Here is a 21,492-nt window from a genome sequence, read left to right on the forward strand (position 1 = left end):
TCGAATTCCCATAACGTGCGAAGAAATATATTTTTTAGCATCAATGCATAAAAAAGGGTGTTGCATAAAAATGGTGTTGCAATGCATAAAAAAGTTTCACAAAAAAAAAGGTGTTGTGTTAAAAAAGTAAGTAGTACAACAGTGAATCTTTACTGGAAGTTCGGCGGCACTTATCTGAAATCTGGTGCTAGTTTCAAAATTTGTTTCAAGTGGATATAAAACCTGCTGGCTTCAATTCATAAATTGCAGTATGTTCCCTAAGGTATTTAGTTTAAAAGCTGACTAGTAAATGTTTTTAATAAGTCAGTTATGCATTTTTATTTCTTGTTCAAGTAATACAGCTCAATAAGCACATATTTGCTATATGCCACAGGCCGATCGTAAAAAATTCAGTCAACATTAAATAAAAGACACCTGGTACATACGAAAGCTGTCCATTACCAGGAAAGAGCAATAAAGCACAACATTGAAATGCATCAAAACATACCTTATTAAAAGGCTGTGTACACACAATCTTAACACGGTCCCACTTCTCTTTAACAAAGGACTGAGACAGCTTTTCAGCCCCAAACATGCGGACACGGTTTAGGTTTGTCCCTTGACGAGCGTCCATTGGTGTCATGAATGATGATGCCACAAGAAGGACCTGTGTAGAAAGAACAAAGGATATTCAACAGGCATTCAATGTTAGTTGGTTTGTATCATTTCACTTTCAAACTAGAAACGATGCTTCATCTCTAGTTACACCAGGCTCATTTGCGACTACAACTTGATAATACAAGGGTACCATCAATAAAGATTGATTACTGCATTGCCTTATTATCACTGACATCATTGGTTATCACTTTTTGGCTTATTCTGTCAGGTTGACCGCAGTGCAGAGAAGCAGTACACTGGTCTCAGAATAAAACAGTCGGTAATCAGAGCCTGTTTGTGTCAATTCTTTGTGGCTCTGTATTGGTCTCGTCCTGTTGCACTATTTTAAATAAGCATCAAATTTAATAAGCATTCACATACACAGTGAACATATTACAAAAATGACCATTATTAAGGCACCAAAATATGTCTTCAGAACATTTTTCGGGAATCTTCTTTTTCAGTTAGTCACACCGAGGTAATACAATTGGTGGTGTCCAAAACATGGCTTCCATGACGTGTTTTCGGCTCCTTCAATCATTGTGGGAACATGCAGCTCGCAATATCCTAGCCTTCAAGATTAGTTTTTGTTACCCTGAGGAAACCATCACTGAGGTGTGGTTTGGACACCTCTATGATCCAAACTGGTACATTTTAATCTGAAAATGCTCAATCTGGTGCCCCTGTGGTCTGAGCAAAAAAGAATTGTATTAATCCTGTAATGCCCAGTCTATCATATATGGGGTTCTTTGTTTTCTTGTAAAACCCCGTAATTCCCAATTTTCACACCCAAAACAAGTTATATGATAATCAGATTAAACCTGGTTTTTCCCAGCCCAATTTCTCCTGGGCGTATTAATATTTTGTAAAGGGCAAGAATAAATTCAGGTGTTACAAAACCAATGAACATTGCCCGTCTTGCGTAAGCAAGTGGTCAAAATATATGCTATTCTTAATATAAATTAAATATGATCTATGCTCCATTTTCGCTAACACTCAAGCAAGAACCAGAATATATAGATGTTGAGAGCCTGCTAGCCCGTTGTCTATTTATTAGCCACTTTTACATGAACGACAATTACACATCGCATCATCCGCACATCACACTCATGTAAACAGTGCTAATGCTCCAGGAAGGGAACACAGCACTGACATTATTCTGCATTGGGAGTGACGGCTGTGATGTTGAAAGTTTCCTCAACTAAGGTAGGGTGAAAGAAGGGTGGCAGATTGGCCAGTTGGCATTCCATTAATTTTGTTGCAAGGACATGTAGCACAAGGCAGTTGAACAGGATAACAATAGACAAGGACAAAAGGCCAGACAGGTCTAGGATGGACATCAAAATGCACATGATAATGTACCTCAACAAGGGCTTGTAAGATAAGAAAAAGCACCACACCTCTTGCGAAGCGTGCCCAGCGCACTACTATTTGCACTTTATCTTTAGTTTAAAAAAAAAAGTGCAGAAGACCAGTAAACAAGGGATCATCAAGAATGTTTCTATTTGCTGTATTTGTTTATGTGGCTTCTTTTAAAAATGCAAATGATGCCTTCCAGCAAGAGTTTGGATAGAGATGTTCATCACATAACTTGTGACCAGCTCTCTTTGTCATTATATTTTCGTTGATTTTATAGCAAAAAAAATCTTGTTTATTCAGATAGCATGCGCGATGCAAATAGTGGCGTATATATCGGAATGTACGCAAGCTCCAGTGATCATGCTGTAATGTACAAGTCATGTATAAATAGTTGAAAAACCAGAACGATAAACAATGTGTGTGCATATATACATTCCTGTGAATGATATTGCCTTTAAATGTAGTGTTTTGTCCAAAAATATACCATTGCTTATGCAACTTTCACAAATTTCATTTGTGAAAGTTGCCAGTAGAATCACAAAATGGGTCCAATTTCTTCCTGGTTTTCTTTTTTAAGTATAACACACAATGTTTAATCAACAAATTTTAAAAAACATAAAACCCAAAAATGAAGGACCCTAATCATATAGGCTCAGTGCGATGCCTCAAAATGCCGATTTAAGCATAGGAAACTTAGCAAGAGACCCATATTATGTTCGTTTTTTTTTTTTTTTTTAATGCTGAAGTTAGGTATTAGCTTTGGATAGTTCGACAAAGCAATTACTAATTAACAATTTTACTAATTATGTTTTAACTCAAATAAAATTTCATTGTTATTATGAACTGCATTTGGTCATTGCAGAGAGAGATAAATGAGATGCGAAAGGAGGGAGGTCACTCTGGACATTGCAGGATTAACAATATCCGTAAGCACAATGAACCATGTTTGTCGAGGAATTTTTCTCACTAGTCAACCCACACTAATTCGAACTCCTGCATACTTTAATTATCCAAAATTGAACAAAATATGGCCTAAACAAAATTATATGACTTTCTATACAGGCAAAAGCATTTTTAAGAGTATTACAAGAGCAAGTAACTGGCTACCACCAGGTTCTATGGTAAGAGGGACTGCATGATTTGTTATGTCCTCTAGATCATAGGAATAACAGAGGGGAGTGAGAAAGGAGTAGAGTTAGTCTGCCATGCAGGTATATCCAAGATGCCAGAGCTACAAACTAGTGACCTCGTGGTGGCACGCATCGACATAACAACCTGAATGTAAAAACATCTGCATATTTTGACTATTTATGCCTCACAAATGTCATCAGTCATTGTGACCGCATCACTCTGGCTCCAGAAAGTAAAAAAAATTGTGAGGTAACCAAATGAATGTTGAAAAAGAACTGAGCAAACTGAATTTCTGAGCCTCGAGCACTAATTCTGATTAAATTGCAGCAGCAACTTTTTATTTTTCAGTGTCTAAAATTGATCACAATCTTGCTGTTTTTCTTTGGTTTTATATATGATGCAGTTTGACAACAAATCCAATGCCCAGTGCTTGTATGCTCCACACATTCTCCAACACCATCCTGCTAGTTCCTATTCGCAACAAATATGGCTGTCATACACCAAGTGATGAAAGGAAAAGAAACAGGTGTATAGGTTTGGTTCTGCTTCCATTCTGCTTCAGCACTGCTAAAAAAAAATACACAAAAGAAGACTTGACAGTTCATTTACTTGATTCTGGAAGTTCAAATTCAGAGACTCTACACCACATTTTATAGGTTTTAGGCCCATTTAAGCTCACACTTCTCCAATAACCAATGTTGAAAAATGGCGGTTTCTACTTGTTGCACTCACAATGGCTTGCAATAACTACCACTTGAGAGCTAGGCACTGGTGCTAACTGCTAACATAGGTGCTATGGGCACTGTGCAATGCCTTTAGCTCAGCTATGTAATGTTGGCCAACTAGAATGGAAGTGAATGACGGCATAACAGCACAGAAGAACAAGTCTGGCATTTTCGAGTTTGAGTCCTACTGAATACGAGATGCTGCAATGCACTCGGATCACAGGCCTGCCCTTGCATGAATACTTTCCTGCGTGCATAATAAGAGCTGGAATGGAGACACTCGTGTGCATCATTTAGTGCCACCACCCCAGGCCATTATAATGTGGTTTCAAGTTCACCTTCCAGCACACTAATTTGTGGCACCATCTAAATTCTGGACTGCACACCGCACAGCAGACAGGAATCCGACAGACGCCTAAGCCAAGTTCCAATGAGAAGACTGGTACCACGACGTGCTTACTTCAGCATTACTTGAAGCACTAAATGTACAAATATGCCACAGGAATGTTCACTATAAAAAATGCATTGAAAGACAACTGCAGTGGCACAGTCAATAAATATATCAGGCATGTGTGTCATTAGGAAGCTTCAGCTTATTCCTAAGTGTATTGCCTTTTGAAGGATACTGTGTTACAGGAGACTTAAATGTGAGCGGCCACATTTGTGGCACCACCTGGTTGCCGTTGCAGTTCACGTCTCTGGTAACCCAATATTCCGTGACGGTTACTACATCTACGGACAATTTAAAGCTCTATTTCAATTCGTGGGACACAGATGTTTACAAGACTACCCAAACAGGTTGTTGCGGTTGTCAAATGCCTGCTCCCTTTCAACAATCGTTAAGCAACTTAAAGCCTTGCAATGTTTTAAGGGTAGCGCTATAGCTAACCATAGAATGAAAAAGACGCAGGACAACCGGACAAAGTGCTGGTCGTCCTTTCGTTCCATGTTAGCTCTAGAGCTAGCTTTCAAACATGAATTGATACCAAATCACCCAGTTTACTATTCTCCTCTGGAGTGCAATAGAATGCTGTACTAGTAGTCTGTAAAACGTGGTCCATACATCCAAAATTTAGGCTTACTCTTTTGTTTCTTTAAAAACAATGCACTTACGCATCAAAACTTTGTTTATGATGAAACGGGGAGAACAGTAATACTGTTCTCATGACACCTGTCATGACACCTGTGGCATTGCTGCGTCACCAGTGCGCTCTTTGCTGAACCTGCCGCCATAAGTTCTCTATATATATGTGCACTGCGTCGCAGCTACTGACACACACCAAATAGGAAAATTAGAAAGTGAAAGGATCCAGCATTCAAGCTGAGGGCAAATTTTTTGGAATTATGAAATTACTCAGCTGGAAAACTTGTATGCATGCACCTATTACAGTGCCCCTACATCTGTGACTCAAGGGGAATAAGCGTGAAAGGAAGCTGGTAGAGTTAAGAAAATGTTGTGGGATGCCCTAGAGTCCCTTGGCATCATGCAACACATGCCGAGCTCAAGCGAACGCAGCAGCTTAAGGTTAACAGAATATGAAACCGTTGGGAATATGATAAATATAAAACGTGGTCACACCAGTTTTCCAAAGCACAAATTTCCTTCTTTGTTTGTTTCATCTTACGAGAGCACAACTCTGGGGACAAATTAGAGCTGTAATGTTAATAACAAGATCACAATACTTTGGTGAATGTTGATTACGAGTACAAAAAATTCCTCAGCCTTGAAGACACAGAAATTAGTAACACTTCAGTCAGCGTACATGAAAATCCTGTGCAGGGTCTGAAGACCTAGAGACGAGGACTTCTATGAACGCGGAACTTTCGTTCCCGAATATCGATGGATGAGATTACGGACGCTTTCTCCAGCTGCAAAATCACAGACGCTTGTTTTTCTCCCGGTGTAGCGCATTTCCACTTCCTGTACGTTTCGGGCTTTAGAAGGTTTTCCGCTTTGTGTACCTGTCAATATCGAGGGAAAGAACAAGCATACGTAGCCGTGAGTACTTTGTGTCCGGCACTGACAAGCAGGTATCAACTAATGCAAAACTAGACTGTGTTCTTGTTCTTCAAAGGGCACCATGCAGTACGTAATTAGAAACGCAATACCTTGTCCTCGCTACTGAACGAAACGATATGCTGTATCTTTAAAACAGGCATGGCAGAACACAGTCGAGTTCCCGCGTCGCACGTGTGCCGTCTTTGAGCCGCGCGCAACGATGTTTACAAACACGCATGCTAATTCAGCCATTGCTTCTAAGCACACACGCCTATGACACACGTTTCAGAAGACTGCTACTTAGGCACCTGTATTAATAATAATAAAATAACACTTGACGCTTATGTTACTTGTGCGTTTATTTTTTTAAGTGATTATGCCAGTGTGGCACTACGTAGCTACGCATCCGCGCATGCTCTGTGGTTCTGCTGTACGGCTATCACGACTGTACATTAGGCATCATGGCCGCCTCCAGCAAAGATGCGTTTCGCAAGATGCCAGTGAAATTTTCGAATGACAGCCGTTCGGCTCACGTCATGCTCTTCAAGGAACACAGCGTCCGCGAAAAGAGCGAACACAAGCCGTCGGGGAGGACGCTATTTGTCGTGAATGTGCCCCCGTACTGCGACGAAAACAGCTTGAAGCGTGTCTTCGGTGACAGTGGCAAGGTGGCTAAAGTGTGGTTACAGAAATCTCCTTCTTCTGGCAAGCCAGCGGAAAACTCATCTTCGGTCTTTCCCAGCGTGCCTCCAGTGGCCGGCTTCAAAGTTGCGTACGTAGTGTTCCACAAAGAGGCATCCATACGGCGAGCGCTAGCCTTGTCCGTATCGGAACCACGTGTGCTGTTCCACGAAGACTGCGACAACGTTGTTGGTGTGGCTAAATGGTGCGCTGAGTACAAGTCGACGTTTATGGACGCCGAAAAAGTGCAAAAGGAAGTGGACACGTACATGACTGACTACGACGCGCGTCTGGAAGAGGAAAAGCAGCGAGCGAAAGCCATGGACGGCGTTCCCGACGAAGAGGGTTGGATCACGGTCACCAAGTACGGCAAGCGACCGGTCATTCCGCGGACCGACGCCGTCAATCAAAAGATATCCAGTGCAGAGAAGAAAAAGCGCTCTCAAAAGGAACTGGTCAATTTTTACTCATTCCAGATTCGTGAATCTAAAATGGAAAGGATCGCCCAGCTTCGGAAGAAGTTCGAAGAGGATAAGCGAAAAATTTCGCTTATGAAAGCATCCAGACGTTTTAGACCCGTCTAGTCTTCGTGAACTGTACTGACAGTGCATGCCAACGTGTCCATAAGTACTGCAGCTGCCGCGAATCATGACAATGTGCCTTGAGAATGCGTATGTTTCAGCTTGTAAAATAAAGTGTACTCTGTGACGTTTTATGCATACCTTCACACCCCATGTAACGTAACAAAATTTACATTCGCTTGTTCCATAAAATTATTAAATTGAAAGTTGCTACATCACTTTCCATTGAAAAGAGCTGATACCGGACAATCATAGACACGTAACCATCACTGTTTGCAAATTTTGAAGTTCATATACATTCAATTTTTTCAGCCGATCAGCTGGCCCAGTAGCTATGGCATTCTGCTGTTAAGCACGAAGTCGGAGGTTCGATTTTCAGCTACATTTCGATGGGAGTGGAATGCAGACATGCACGCGTACTGTGCCTTGGGTGAACACTAAAGAACCCTGCATGGTCGACATTATTTAGTCTGCCATTATGGTGGCTACGAGTTGGTGAGTTGCTTTTGGTTGTAAATACCATAATTTAATATCCAATTTCTCTAAGGTACTTCAGGTTATAGAGAAAAAATTTAAGTAACTGACATGCGAGACTTAATCAACCATGCTGTTCCCAAAAATATCCACTGAGCCTGCACGTTTCGTTGACGTGTTTTTAACTTTGTTTTTCCACCATAAGTATAGAAATTCACCGCTTATTTGGGTGTTTTGGTGACTAGGTCGATTTAGAGTCCTTTGAAAGCAACAAAGAAGCCAAATTTCCTCACTGAGCATGTTGCAAGAAATTGACAGATATGCTGGGGCCGTAATCTGAAACGATCCACTTCGGCAATACTATCGCCTTGACCAACAGCACGTGGTGATTGCTGTTTTAGCAAAATATGATGAGCTGATTGAGCACAGCATCATCCAATTTTGCTCAACCAGCCAATCAGCGCGTGCCTGACGCCGATACTATCGCCGAAGTGGGTTGTTTCAGAATACCTCACCTGTACAACTGGGCACAGTGTGTTTTTCATTTGCAGGTTGCATGCAATCTTCTGGGCTTCCTCCTGCAAAAAAATAATGTGAGCAGCTGTGCATTGTTTTAAGGAAAACTGTAAGTTGCGTTAAAAAGAGAACAGTGCCTGTTTAATATGTCTCCATGCACTAGGAGAGAGTATAATACCGGTGTCACATGTACACTTCTGATCGCGATCGGGGCCTGATCCAGATCAGATTTCTTGATCGCTATCAACATTGGTTGCAGCTACATGGTCCAACGATCCGGATCAAGTTATTATCGTCTGCTGATCGTTGGCAACTCTCAGAACTGCATAATTCCTTGGCTACAAATTCATTTTTGCAAAATATGGTTAAATTTGGATATTTTAATTGTACAGCTTACTATTGCGGATAAAAAGGTTTTTAAACATTCTTTATTGAGCTGCTTTCACTTTTTGTTTTTAGCGTTTTCAGAATACTGCGCTATAGGGTGCAGACGTAAGCTTGCGATCGCAAATGACCGTGTAGCAACACCCAATCCGGATTAAGCTCGATCCAGATGGGCCTGATCGCATTCGGAAGTGTACGTGTGACATCGATATAACTCAACTTTCTAGAAAGCTCCTAGGCATAACTTCAAGTACCGATTCAGTGCAATATCAAGCTACTATATTTACTCGAATATAGATTGACCCCTATATATTGCACTCGGCGACAAAGAAAAAATTATAATTCGAATATAGGTTGGCTGACATCTTTTAAAAAAAACAAGCAAACACGAAACACCTTACTTTATCATAAGCTGAACTACTAAACCTCGCTAGACGATGCCACAAGCAGCATCACCGTCAGAACTGCCAGAGAAGTCATCCTTGTCAGATGCTTCGCAGGTGTCCTTGGCACCCTAAACGACATCATCCTCAGTGCCGTCAAGTGTGTTGGATATGCAGCACTTAACGCCAGTATGGATAGTCTACAGACTACTTTACAGCGGGTGCAATGGGGGAACTGCATTGGCTCGGTACTTTACTAGCTTTGTTCACGAATATAGGTTGATAGCTCATATTGGGTCACATGTTTGGGGAAAAAAAGGTCGACCTATATTCGAATAAATACGGTAGTTACAATTGATGGCTAGTGTAAGTGCTCGCCCCAATTTCACCCCCCTCTTGTATTCATGGAATGAAATTTACGGTATTTAGACACATTTTGGCCGAGATGTGAATATCTCCCCTTTTCTCGACACGAGTACCTTTTTGCCATGCACAGATTGACATAGTAACTTGTCTCTATGTTCGAAATGTAGCATGTATCTCAGTCGAGAATGGCTACTGCAATTTTGAACTACGTACTGTATTCAGTACATAAAAAGCCAAAAAGGGAAATGAAGCATCCTGATCTCCAACACTATCCTACAGAAAAAGTTAACTTGCAGTAAGATGATGTGACCAGACATTATTCTATGATCTTGGGCTAACACTTCTATGTTACCAACATTGTCCTTCAGAGGTGCCTGGTGTTGCAAAACCAGAGAAAATTGGCGCTTCTGTAGAATGTCTTAAAGGCTGTGCATTTTCTCGACAAGCTCTGCAATATGCAACGCCGCTGATAAAACAGTCTATTATCCTTAGGAGAGGGTGCAGTAAACGGTGATGCCTGACATTGCCGAAGTTAAAGACTATTATTAGCTAGTCAATCAATATACATATTGGAGTACACTTCAAATATGTAATAGGGAAAAATAAGATTACTTTTTTTGTGCATTTAGTCTAGTGCAAGAAATAAAACTTTATTATAAATAGACTGTTAATCTTTATGGGAGCTTGAAGAAATGGCCAAATATAAAACATGGTCAAAATTAGGGTAAATAAAGAGTTCATTAAATGAAAAAACAAAATTCCACATTAAGTGTAGAACACATCAAGAAGTTCATTACACTTCATCACTACAGTACTGTGGTGCTGCCCTAAAAAGTGGAATGGACATGTCCCACCATCCATACACCACCAGCTATATGGCAAGCAGAAACTACATGGCACACATCTGAAGACCAGCAGGAAAGTCCCTGGCCTGGCCCAGAACAAATTTTGATGCAGGAAATTGCTATGCAATTTCCATTCGTGCCATCTGCAACACTTTCTCTTTTAGTGTTATGACAGTGTTACAAGAAAGGGAGAAGCCCTGTGCACAGTTATTGTTTGAAAGACTCTCGCAGATATTTATATTCATTCACTCTACAGTTAGACGATGGTGCACAGGAGCCATATCCTTGGACAATCACTTGCAGGGACACTTTTAATTTCGCATCACTAGCACCAAACGCATCTGCATCTACAGGTGATAGTATTCTTGTAGCACAGTGCCAAAACCATTCTCATTCACTGATGCTGATATCTCTGGTGCTAGTCACATGACATCTCATTAAAGTATGCCCAAACGTGATCATCCAAGAATACCACCCCATATCGAGAGGCTGTTGTGACTGCTCTCGCCAAGTGTCTGACTTTCCTGAAAAAAACCAACAAATCACAACTTGCCTTTAACTGTTTTTTACAATCTGCCCTCTGTAGCAATATCAGTGCAACATAAGAATATGAAATGCTGCAGGTAGTACATGTCACACCATCATAAATCAATTTCATGCTTTAACATAACTATCTTCCACATCATGCCAAGAACTTTTAACTGGCATTTCATGGCTATGCGGACTGGCGGGAATAATAAAACAAAATGCACATGAGACAAGATGACTACACACAAGAGAAACAATGAATGACACAGAAAAATATATATCAAATATGCCGTTTTATCCACAAATGCTGCAGTGAGAGTTACTTCCTCAAATGACAATATGCACTTAAAATGGCTACTTGAATTCAAATATCTTCATGTGGCAGTCCGCGCCTCCGCTGATCATGTATTTCTGGAGTGACCAGTCTACGGCGAGCACCTTGTCCTCGTGACCCGTCATGTCATACAGCGGAGCCTTGGGGCTGCGCACGTCCCAGTGCTTCATGAACCCGTCATACGATCCAGAAACAAAGTGGTGAGCCGAGTCTGGGGCCCAGTGTACCGACGACACCCAGCCAAAGTGCGATGAGTAGGTGCACGTGACCATGGCTCCTTCCTTCAGCCTGACATCCCAGAGGCGAATGTGTCTATCTGTATGGGCAGAAATGATCTGATTAGTCAGCCTCGAATAGGAAATATCTAGAAACGCCTTGGAGCCGACCAGCTGCGTCTTCATGCCGCCCAAGTCGACGTCCCAAAGCCGCAGGGTGTGATCCATCGAGCACGTCGCCACCTCTTTGTCGTCGGTCCACTGGACGCCTGTGATGGCTTCATGGTGACCGGAGAGCGTCAGCACGGGAACCCTCGTCTTCGCCTTGCCGTCTATAGTCTTTTGCTTCTTTCGGCTGCCTTCGGATTCGTCGTGCGCTTGGTCGTATTGCGTAGTGCTGGGGTCCGCGCTCCACACCTTGAGCATCTGATCGAAGGAGCCGGTCGCGAAGTTTCTTTTGTCCAAACTAACGTCCACACAATCAACGCTCCTTGCGTGCCCCCGACATATCTGAACCGATTCGATGGCGTTCGTCTCCTTGTTCCACTGCCACAACATCGCCGTCTCGTCGAGAGACGCGCTGACGAAGGTGCACAAGGGTTCCCCTACGGAAACCCATTTCACCGACTTGATCGGGCCCACGTGGCCCGGTATGAGGAGCTTGCGCGAACCACTGTGATCCCAAATGTGCAGGCTGTTGTCGTAGCATCCGGAGAGGATACCGGCGTCCGACGTGTGCACGGCGCTGACCCAGTCGTCGTGAACGAGAGTATCGACGGGCAGCGGCGGAGGACACTTCTCGACATACTCGACAAGAACTACGTTTTCCTGTTGTATTTTGTGTGCTTCCAGATGTTCCTGTAGGGTCTCTCGCAGCAACTCTCCCTCAATCAAGAAGTCGAAAGTTGGCTCCTCATCGTTCTCGGCGTCGTCCGCTGACTCCCGCAGAAGCGTGTTGATCAGAGAGGACAACTGTTCCGGAGTTGTACTGCCGGATATAGAAAACGGAGTGTCTGGCACTGAGTAACGTTCATCCTTGGTGAAAAATTTCGCCTGGATTTCAGCGTTTTCTTCCATCTTCGAGCACGACACCAGCCAAACACAGAAAATCTCGCTCACGATGCGCGCACGCCTTGCCGCGTCTGATGGCGATGGCAGTGATGAATCTGCGGCCACTGCCTCAGCTAGCAGCCGCGCAGAGTAATAGAAAATACAAAACTCCAGGGGCTATAGTACAGCAGCTTGTCGCAACGTGCTTAATCAAGTCGTAATGAGGGGCTTAAAATATTGTTTAACACTGTTTCATAAATACAGTTGTTTTATAGAAGTGCTTATAAGAACTTATTTAGTGGTCAACAGCACACATTAGCATATTGCAAATGTGAGGGTAGCAACACTGATATTTCTTTTTCGGGGATTGTTTTTTCTTTTGTAGGTGTTTTGACTAAAAAGGAATTCGGTAAGTGGTAAGCTCTCCGTGTAGGAAACTATATTATTCTTGTGTGTTGCTTCGCTGTGAAGCTGAGCGGCGCAAGTTTATTTGGGTACCGTGCTGTTTATCCGCTGCGCCGCCACTGAATGGTGAACTTAACGACGGAAAAGGATGTCCCCTAGGTAGCACAGGGTGGGATGCGAGATGCTATTTCTTTTTTTTTCTTGTTTGTGTACTCGTGCATGTTTATCGTAATATGCATGTCTTTTGCTGCGAGCACGAACGGCGCGTTTGTAGCCAGAAAGCAGAAAATAATCGTGCGGCTTCATTCACGGTCTAACCGTTCCCTGTCTTCTTTTTTTTCCTCCCTTCCTTCGCAACGCTCGGCTCCCAAGGTTTCTTAAATGCCCGTCGCCGGAAACTACACATTTCGGCTATATGAATTCCTCTTCACGGGTATCGCTCGTTTACTGAAGCACTTCGATGTCATGTCTGGTAAGGCGAGTCTTTGAAGCAAGATCTTTGCTGTTCCTACTGAATGATTTTTCTTCTCTCCGCACAGTTCAATTGCCGCTGTAGAAGTTCACACAACGAAGTCGCATCAGTGGAAGACAACCATACAAATGACGAGTCACTTTATCAACACCTGGTGCGTTTTTATGCTTTTGCTTCGTCGATTGTGCAGCTTCAACTGACTCCTGTAAAAAAAGAAAAAAAAAAGTACGACGCTATTTCGCGCAACTGCCGGTTTCCCGTGCAATTTCGAAAGCATCTGATGTGGAAAAGCGTTCGATCAGCGAACGAACTGTGGTTCGTGCGATTCGGTTAGGTGTTGCGTGAAGTGTTTTTAAAACGGTATTAATCCTCCGTGCTTCGACCGTAGTCGCTTTTAACGCTTTTTGAAATATCTTGCAATTTTTGATCTTGCTCTACAAATGTGTAGTGAGCGACTGGGATTAGTGCCCATTTTTGTGTGTGCATTTAATGTACTGAGTACGCTTCTTTAACATTTCTTGAGCTTCCCTTCTTTCATTGCAGCATTTATGCATGATGCAGTCACGCTTTTTTAAAAGCCTGTAGACACTTCCACTGCACTGTTGTGTTCATTGCAATTGGCTAATTGTTGAGCGCTTAACATTCCCGCTTGTAAACACATGGTGTTCCATTCGTCGTATGAGGAAGAGAGCCTAGGCTTAAATGCACTCTGCTAAATCATTAGGTTTATGACAATTGATTTGATAGCTCATTCTGCGATTGCTCATCCGTGTGCCATGATGCTGCACTTGTTTTCCGTGACACCTACACAGCAGGCTTTTTTCATTGTAAATGCTGAGCATGGTTTTATGCAATCTTATTGACTGCATAGTCTGCCAATCAAACGATCATCTCTCAGAATGCTGGAATTTTTTTTTCCAGTGTATATCTGACACTTCTTGAACGTTTAGGCAATTTCCAAGCAAAATGCAGCTTATTAGATTGTAACTTAGGCGAAATTTTTTAATGCTCACATTGCCAAAAGTGAGTGTAAATTTATGCGCATTGAGGCAGTTCCAGTCAGTAGAGATTTGACTGAAGCGTATTGTTAAGCATGTGTGTAGAGGTGCTGAATAAAAATGCACTTACTAGTGTGACTGCTATGCGAGAGTAAAATGCAGTACAAGTTGTCAATACTATATTTAGCTGCCAAAGAGTATTGCTGTGACATCTGTGATTGATGAGTGCTACTTAAGACGCGACAGTGAATGTGATGGTGCAGCATTCCCATTTCCTCCTTTGTCTCTCTTCCCTCTCTGGTTTGCCTCAGTGTTGCTCAAGCCTGCTGTTCTCCTTCGCCTTTAAGTTCTTGTAAGTTGCGCGCTGCTCCTCCTTTTTGCCTGTTTTTGTTCTTTTTTTTTTTTTTTTGGCTGTTATCCTACAGTTCTTGCCTGCTTGGAACAGTGTTAAGGTCTAAGGGCTGCCATCTATGCCTTGCTTGTAGCCAACTTCCTTCAGATGTCTTGCACACAAAACACGGGCTTTATTCTAAATCTAATCACTATTTGGCATCTAGATTTCACAGTGCTTAAATTGGCTCAACTAGCAAATCTATAATGAAAGCAGCAGCAGGAAAACAAAGAGAACAAAAACTTGAGAAATGGCCATATTAGAGGCATATGCAAATGCTAATTTCTCATACAAGTGCGCACATTGTTCAGCAAAACTAAAGGAACGCAGTTCCAAAAAATAAGAGACTGTTAGCTTGATGTGGGAACATTATCATTATGACACTGCCACCATTCTCAGATACAAAAGAAAATAACAGTGGCATCTGTGACATCTGGTGAGACTGCCTTTGGCCAGTGCATGCTGAACTTTTAGTGCAGTTTGCAGCTTCATTCTGCTTATATGCCAACTTGATGGCTTGGACAGTCGTGTTACCTCGTTACAGGTGCCACCAGCATGAATTGAAATGCGGAGAACAAACTGATCTGGGATCACTTGTGATGCATAATTACATCGTAGTGTAATGTGCAATCACTCCATAGCCGGTTTATAAGCATGGTGTAGTCCTAAACTTACGTGTTGGGGCCTAAATTAAGCCACTGTTACAAATTCAGGCAAACCTGGAAAGGCAACAGTATGCTCTAGTCATTTTTACTTGTTCACTTTACAATTTATGCTGATGGTATGTTTGCCTATCTACTGCAAAAAGAGTCATGCAACGTCCCAAATGCATCTTGGCTGAACATAGACTTCCAAGAGCACTCCAGCAGTAATGCAGTTAATGCAATTATGTGCATGCCATGCCAATCCTTTGTAGCAGCACATGAAGGTTGAGCTTATCAACCATATGAGCTGTAGACATGTAGCAAGTTCAAAGATTGATTGTTCTTTGCTGTAGCTGCACATCTTGTCGAACGATACGTTAAGCAGTCATACTATCGTTTCAGAATAAAGCCTTGGGCCTGATATTGTAGCGATGCCTTCCGCTCAGTTCTAGGCCTCTCTTATTATCCACCATTCTCAGCCAGCTGATCCTTTTAATGTTGCGGGTGGCCCATCGCTCTGACCACTGACAAATCGCGAAAACGAATATCATTGAAAAAAGCATTGCTACTAAATCGCAGCCCAGAGCAGTAGTGCAATATTTCAGCTAAGCATTAGTATACCTTTTGCTGGGGGCTAAGCTTTCAGCTAAAATTCCTGCTTTTGACTTCACTTGTAAATGTTGCCTTCTGCATAGTCGCTTGGGGTGAAAATGTACAGTGGCTAAATGCTCTACAAAAAATTTGAGGCAAAAGTCATTTCAATTTGACATTTGTTCTGCATTGCTGCATTTGCTTCTACCTTGGCCACCTGGAGGCTGCATACACATTTCTTCTGTGATACTGCTTGAAATACCTTAACGTTAACACTTCTGGTGTCTCGGAGTTAAAAATTTAATTAAACTTGATGAGAAGAACCAATGGAACGGGGTGGACTCAATTTTTAATGATGTAACAATTATACAAAAATACAGAATCGCATTTGTTTAACAACTTTTCGTTCTGGTTCTATAAATTTTTTTTAAAAGGTGGCCATATTTTCAAAGTTTTACCTTAGTTTGATTTGGTGTTGCACACCACGTGTTTGCACTTTTCGAGCTCTTCAGTGGTAGTCAAGGCTGTTACAGCTGCTTCTGTTGCTTTTGAATTCTTCTGGTTGTGTGCACAGCTCCCAGCAAATTGTCAATAAAGTGAGAGAATTATGTTCTGCACAGTGCATACTGTCCACTAAAAGTCGCTTGGTCAGGACAATATGTTTCTTTGTAAGCAGGTGCCCAATTGGCAGGCCACCGTTGTTCACACTGCCCTCTATGCAGTTAGTATGGCATCTGCATTGAGTGAAAGGCCTTGCAAGATAGTAAAGCATGCTTTCACTAGGCACGTCAGTGACTGATGAGGCTTATCTGGCATAGGGTCAAGTAGCAGATAAAGAGAAGAAGCCATGAAGGCTGGTCAAGAGCAAACAGTGGCAGCCGGCTCATGGGGAAACATGCTGAAAGCAAATTGTCTCGAACTAGTGGTCCATGGTAGTCAGCAGACAGCGCGTATGAAATTTTGAGTGCCCCGTGCATTACTTGCGGCATATTAACTGTAGCAGGTGATGTAATGTCTGACAGATAATACTAGGTGCAGTCTGTGGTTGCCCTTTTGTCATATCAGTTGACCATCTTTTCATTGTGTAAAGCAATAGTGGATGTAATCTGCAAATTTAAGTTTGCTTGTCAAGAGAAAATCTCAAGCTGAATTAAATGCCGAACTAAAAATGCTCAAGGAGCAAACGCATGTTTAGTCCTGAAGTCTTTTTTCAGTGTCGTATCTTTAATGCATAGTTACGAGCTAGTCTAAATTTCATTCCTGTTTACTGTGCAAGAGGCATATTGCTGCAAGCAAACTTCTTTCTTTGAAATGTTGGTGGCACAGTTAATGAAAGGATGTCTTACTGTAAGCGCTCTTTCTTAAACTAACTGCACGTGCACGAACCGGCCCAAACTAATGCTCTGTCGATGAAATGTCGGATGCTGATGTGCCACGTAGACACTGAAAGTACTACAGTAAGCTAGACAGACATTTCTTTTTACATATTGATAAGCTGCTGCATGTCTAGAGTTCGGACAGTCAATTGCAATCTGATTTCTCGCACCAGCACTTTGCACTAACAAGCCTATTAGGTTAGGAATGTCACTCAAAAAGTAATGGAACAGGAAGCTATCTAGATAATCTCTTGGTCCCTGCTCATGTGCTGTGTGGCCTGATGTTCTCATTCCTTGTTTCTCTCCAGTCCGAAGCCTCTAATTTCTCCGAGGCAATCCCACTCATGCAGAAGGATCCGGACATGATCAAGTATGAAGCTAGTGTAGACAACTATGAACTTCTTTCTGTGATTGGTGAGTGTTGAACCGTGGAAGCCTCTTTTTCAAGCAGAAACACAATCTAACCATAGACCTCAAAATACACTTTTATACATAATTTATTTGCTTCAAAAAATTTTAGTCCTGAGTCACTGTGCCATGTTTTGCTTGTTTTACACTAGTTTTATTGTTTACTTCTTAAAGAACAAGGGCTGACATGAAGCATTTGTACCTCCTGCACTCCTTATGAGTCGTTAACTACCAATCGTGACTGCAGTACTGGTGACATTGGAGCACGAATAGAATGGTTTGGTGCATTTGGCTTGGCTTAGCCATATTGGCTTTAGCTTGGTAGTGTCACATCACATGGATGTTTTGATTCACACGGGCGTTTGGGAGGCCTTCCAACTAATAGTCCATTGACTCAAAGGTGAAGTTCGAGTTGCTACACAGGCGATTTCGAAGGCCGCCGAGTCAATAGCCTATCGAGTCAATGGAGTGCCCTACAACTCCATCGAAACCCCGATGGCCTTTGAGCAACGGAAGCGGAAACAGCGCCAATGGGCCCTCTCGGTCACAGTGTGCTCGTACTCAAGAATAGAAAGAAAAAATCAAACCAAATGTTTTCAAAAATAGTATATACGAGTGTTATTATTTATTTAATAAAGTATTTGTGCCAGTTGAAATGTGCGAACTGTGCATGCTCTTGACGACAGCGACGTGCTTGTGTTCATCGTGCCACAGTTTCGCTACTCAATACTTAAAAAATAAACATATATTTATAACAATGTATAAACAACTTATTAAAATACATTTCTGTGCTTTTGAGTGGATTTAATATTACTTAACGTTTGGTGACAAGAAAACGACACTAAAGATCCACAGCTCTACACAGTTTTTGCAAGGAGCGCCTGAACCACTCAACGACTTTTCAAGAGTGCCGTGTAGCACCGCCACAACTTCTTTGAGTCGATAGAGTTGTGGCGTTTCGACGGCTGCGACTGGAAGGCCATCCAAGCGTGCCCGTGTGATACGGGTATAACACTGAATGCACGATGCTGTTATGCTTTCGATGAACAAAGCTTTTATGAGCATGCCCATCCCTTTGTGCCATGAATCCCGGCTTCTTGCTGTGCCGTTTTGAATTAGCGGCTATTTTTTGTGTGTGGGTACTTTTCTTTTTCTCCCTCTCTGTCTCTCTCTCCTCATGCTGGCTTCTGGTAGACATGTGCTGGTGGACTGATGCTTGTATGTGGTCACTGCTTCAGGCTCGGCTTTCCACTCACTGGTTGCTAGCATGAAGTTGGGAAGTTGTGTACTGTCGTGTCAGGGGGGGGGGGGGCTCTCTATCAGTCTTTAAGCAGCAATATTTACTTTTCCTCAGGGAGAGGACTTTATAGTACTGCGGTGGTGTCCCTTGTTAAGCACATTCCATCTGGTCATCGATTGGCTGTGAAGCGAACAAACCTGGAAGCATTGAGTGGGACCTTCGAGCAAGTGCAAGTGAGTGCAGCTGCAATTATTTCTCAAAGCTTAAACTAAGTGTTTTATGTTTCCGAGTCTCCTGAAGTGTAGAATAAAAATAATTGTTCATGGGATGTTATGTCCCAAAGGTGTAATTCTGCTGTGTGTAGTGGCGTTTTGGAGGCCTGTGGCTTAACCTTAGCTGCCAGAGTTACTGAAATGTGCGCTTAAACACAAGTGTTTTTTGTACTTTGAGTGAAGCTACCATGGCTGAAAAATGAACCCCCAAACTCATGCCGAGAGGCAGAACACCACAGTCACTAAACCACCAGGGTATTTATGTCACTAAAGAAATTGAAGACTCTCTTCTACCCCTTACATGTGAAGTTGCAGGTATCAGCCTGTAACGGAGATGTTTGATAACTGCAGCATGGCTTGTCAGGCCTTAACACACACTAAAGTGGCAATGTTCATTTCTTCTGTAATGGCATCATCTTGAGAAGCAGTATTTGTTGCTTCCCAAGATGATGTCATTAATGTCATGTGAAATAGTATCTTGCTGAAAAAAATAACTTTTTTTTTTTTCATTTGGTGCCAGATTTTCATTCGGAATTGTTTCTTTGATGAGACAAGCGGAATGTGTGCAAATGTGTTACTGAATTCTGATTTATACGGTAGCACAAGTTAACATTGCGCTCCTTTTTTTTTATTTTCTTTCTTGATTTCTTCTAGCATGAAATATTTGTGGTCCGCCAACTAAGGCATGAAAACGTTATTCCATATTTTTGCACACTAGTGAAAGGCAATGAACTATGGGCTGTGATGCCACTCTTGACATATGGTGAGTGCACAATTTTCTTCCCACAAATACATTTTGGAAGAGAGAATGAAATTACAAATCTTGTTTTTCTTTACTGTTGTCTTTCCGCAGGGTCAGTCAGGGATATCCTAAATACTCACTTTCCTTCAGGCTTGCCAGAGCATGCGGTGTCCTTCATATTGAAGGACCTAGTAATAGCACTTCACTACATTCACACGAAAGGCTACATACACAGGTAAGCACCTCCGCTCGGCACTCCATATAATGTACTTCGCACTGGTTACTAGCATCAGAAATTAAAGTGCCCTGCTGGACGGTTTCACTGCTGTGTGTTGTGTCTTACCGTTAAACCGCACCACAGTTCTATGTGAGAAACCGTGAAGCGGCAATATAACATACAAAATATAGTGACATCGGATTTTTCAGACTGCCTAGGGGCTGCGAAAACATCCAAAAAATCGGGCCGTCCGAAAAAATGAACGCATGCCTTTTACTGCCCCCAAGGGCTCAAATCGCCACAGGTACGTCCGAAATAGCTTTGAAGGCATTTCAGTACACATCGGTGTATCAATGCTCGTACTGTGACAGGAGACGGCGGGTGCACGCGTTTATACATACTGTGTCCCATGACAATTGCCCCTTCCCACTCTTGGTATGCTTCACCGCGTAACATTCCTGTAGTGAGACGAAGCAGGCTTGACCTTTGGCAGCCGGTATTGTGCAACACGTTGTGCTTTCCAAGCTTCGAAGCCATTGGCGAGGATTACAGAGGCGGAGTCAGCTGCATTGCTAACAGGCTAACAGTGGCAAATTCTTTCAATAAAAAAACATGGCACCGAACAGCAACAAGCTTGGCAGCGAACATCGAAGCTGGTAGGCCTAGCATTGCTGCAGTGGTGGCTATGGCTGCCAGCTAATCCGCGTGCGAGAGCACCTGTTCGAGGCGGCGAGATAATCAAAATGGCGGCAGTGGTGGCTTTGATAACACCGTTTCGGACCTGCGGTCATGGGAAAAAGTCCGGAAAATTAGATGGTCGTGGGTTCTTGCGTCCAACATTTCAGGCTTTCTTATACACTGATACTATGTACGTGGCGGTGCTGCGAAGGCATCCGAATTATTGGGCATGTCCGAAAAATCGGGCGTCCGGAAAATCAGTCGTTGACTTTAAGATTGTTTTGGTATACAGTAAAACCCCGCTGATACGATCACGGCTGGTACGAATTTCGGTGTGATACAAATTCGTAACATTCCCCGGCTGAAATACATTGCTCTTAATACGAAAAACATCGGGCTGTTACGAATGCATTGCCGCACCGCTGTGGATCATACGAACGCGTGAGCAACAGTGGCAACTGCGGCCGAGCCAGCGAAGCGACTGGCACAGGCAAGCTGGCGCAGCGGTATCTGGGCGGGATCCATAGTCGCCAAGCAACCGGCTACGTCACGTGGCTGCGCAATCTCTCATTAGTCCCCACGTCGAGTAGACCGGACCACATCACAGCCTAGCAGATGCTTTGACCAGCAAGAAAGAAGACGAGGGCCGCTGCAGCAACGACAACCGCTGCAGCAGCCACGATGGTCAAAACGCTCCCTGCACTCGAAGTGCTGAGGCGTTCAGTAGCGTGCGAAAACATTCGTGAGATCACGTGCGCGCACTTTTACGCCTTCCAGAAGGCAATCATTGACGATTTGGGCAAGAAGAAAACGCGCACGGGTGGTAGAACCCCGTCGATACGTTATTCAAG

General features: G+C 42.8%; 4 protein-coding genes across 7 annotated transcripts in view; 2 read left to right on the plus strand and 2 right to left on the minus strand.

Annotated features, from left to right (window-relative positions):
- Nucleotides 1–6,094, minus strand: part of LOC119455932 (DNA repair protein XRCC1-like) — a 100,959-nt gene extending 94,865 nt beyond the window's left edge. Inside the window, 4 exon segments of the mRNA XM_037717477.2 lie at nucleotides 488–646; nucleotides 5,615–5,683; nucleotides 5,685–5,813; nucleotides 5,961–6,094. Of these exon segments, the coding sequence (XP_037573405.1) occupies nucleotides 488–646; nucleotides 5,615–5,683; nucleotides 5,685–5,813; nucleotides 5,961–6,011 (408 nt within the window). The 5' untranslated portion in view covers nucleotides 6,012–6,094.
- A 195-nt stretch (nucleotides 6,095–6,289) lies between these two features.
- Nucleotides 6,290–7,239, plus strand: LOC119455935 (ribosomal RNA-processing protein 7 homolog A). Its single transcript, XM_037717482.2, has one exon. The coding sequence runs from the start codon at nucleotides 6,312–6,314 to the stop codon at nucleotides 7,113–7,115; it is 804 nt and encodes a 267-aa protein (XP_037573410.1). The 5' UTR covers nucleotides 6,290–6,311; the 3' UTR covers nucleotides 7,116–7,239.
- A 3,643-nt stretch (nucleotides 7,240–10,882) lies between these two features.
- LOC119455933 (ribosome biogenesis protein WDR12 homolog) lies at nucleotides 10,883–12,322 on the minus strand. The gene has a single exon (XM_037717478.2). The coding sequence runs from the start codon at nucleotides 12,232–12,234 to the stop codon at nucleotides 10,963–10,965; it is 1,272 nt and encodes a 423-aa protein (XP_037573406.1). The 5' UTR covers nucleotides 12,235–12,322; the 3' UTR covers nucleotides 10,883–10,962.
- A 159-nt stretch (nucleotides 12,323–12,481) lies between these two features.
- LOC119455934 (STE20-related kinase adapter protein alpha) overlaps nucleotides 12,482–21,492 on the plus strand; it is a 34,109-nt gene continuing 25,098 nt past the window's right edge. The window contains exons 1-7 of one of the 4 annotated variants that reach the window (XM_037717479.2): nucleotides 12,482–12,616; nucleotides 12,985–13,084; nucleotides 13,152–13,238; nucleotides 17,393–17,498; nucleotides 18,847–18,965; nucleotides 19,659–19,767; nucleotides 19,858–19,981. In XM_037717479.2, coding sequence (XP_037573407.1) covers nucleotides 13,073–13,084; nucleotides 13,152–13,238; nucleotides 17,393–17,498; nucleotides 18,847–18,965; nucleotides 19,659–19,767; nucleotides 19,858–19,981 — 557 coding nt within the window. In that variant the 5' untranslated portion in view covers nucleotides 12,482–12,616; nucleotides 12,985–13,072. The other 3 variants (XM_037717480.2, XM_049669446.1, XM_037717481.2) reach the window with 3 other exon arrangements.

This window comes from Dermacentor silvarum, chromosome 6 (genome assembly GCF_013339745.2).
Source record: "Dermacentor silvarum isolate Dsil-2018 chromosome 6, BIME_Dsil_1.4, whole genome shotgun sequence".
Classification (NCBI taxonomy): domain Eukaryota; kingdom Metazoa; phylum Arthropoda; class Arachnida; order Ixodida; family Ixodidae; genus Dermacentor; species Dermacentor silvarum.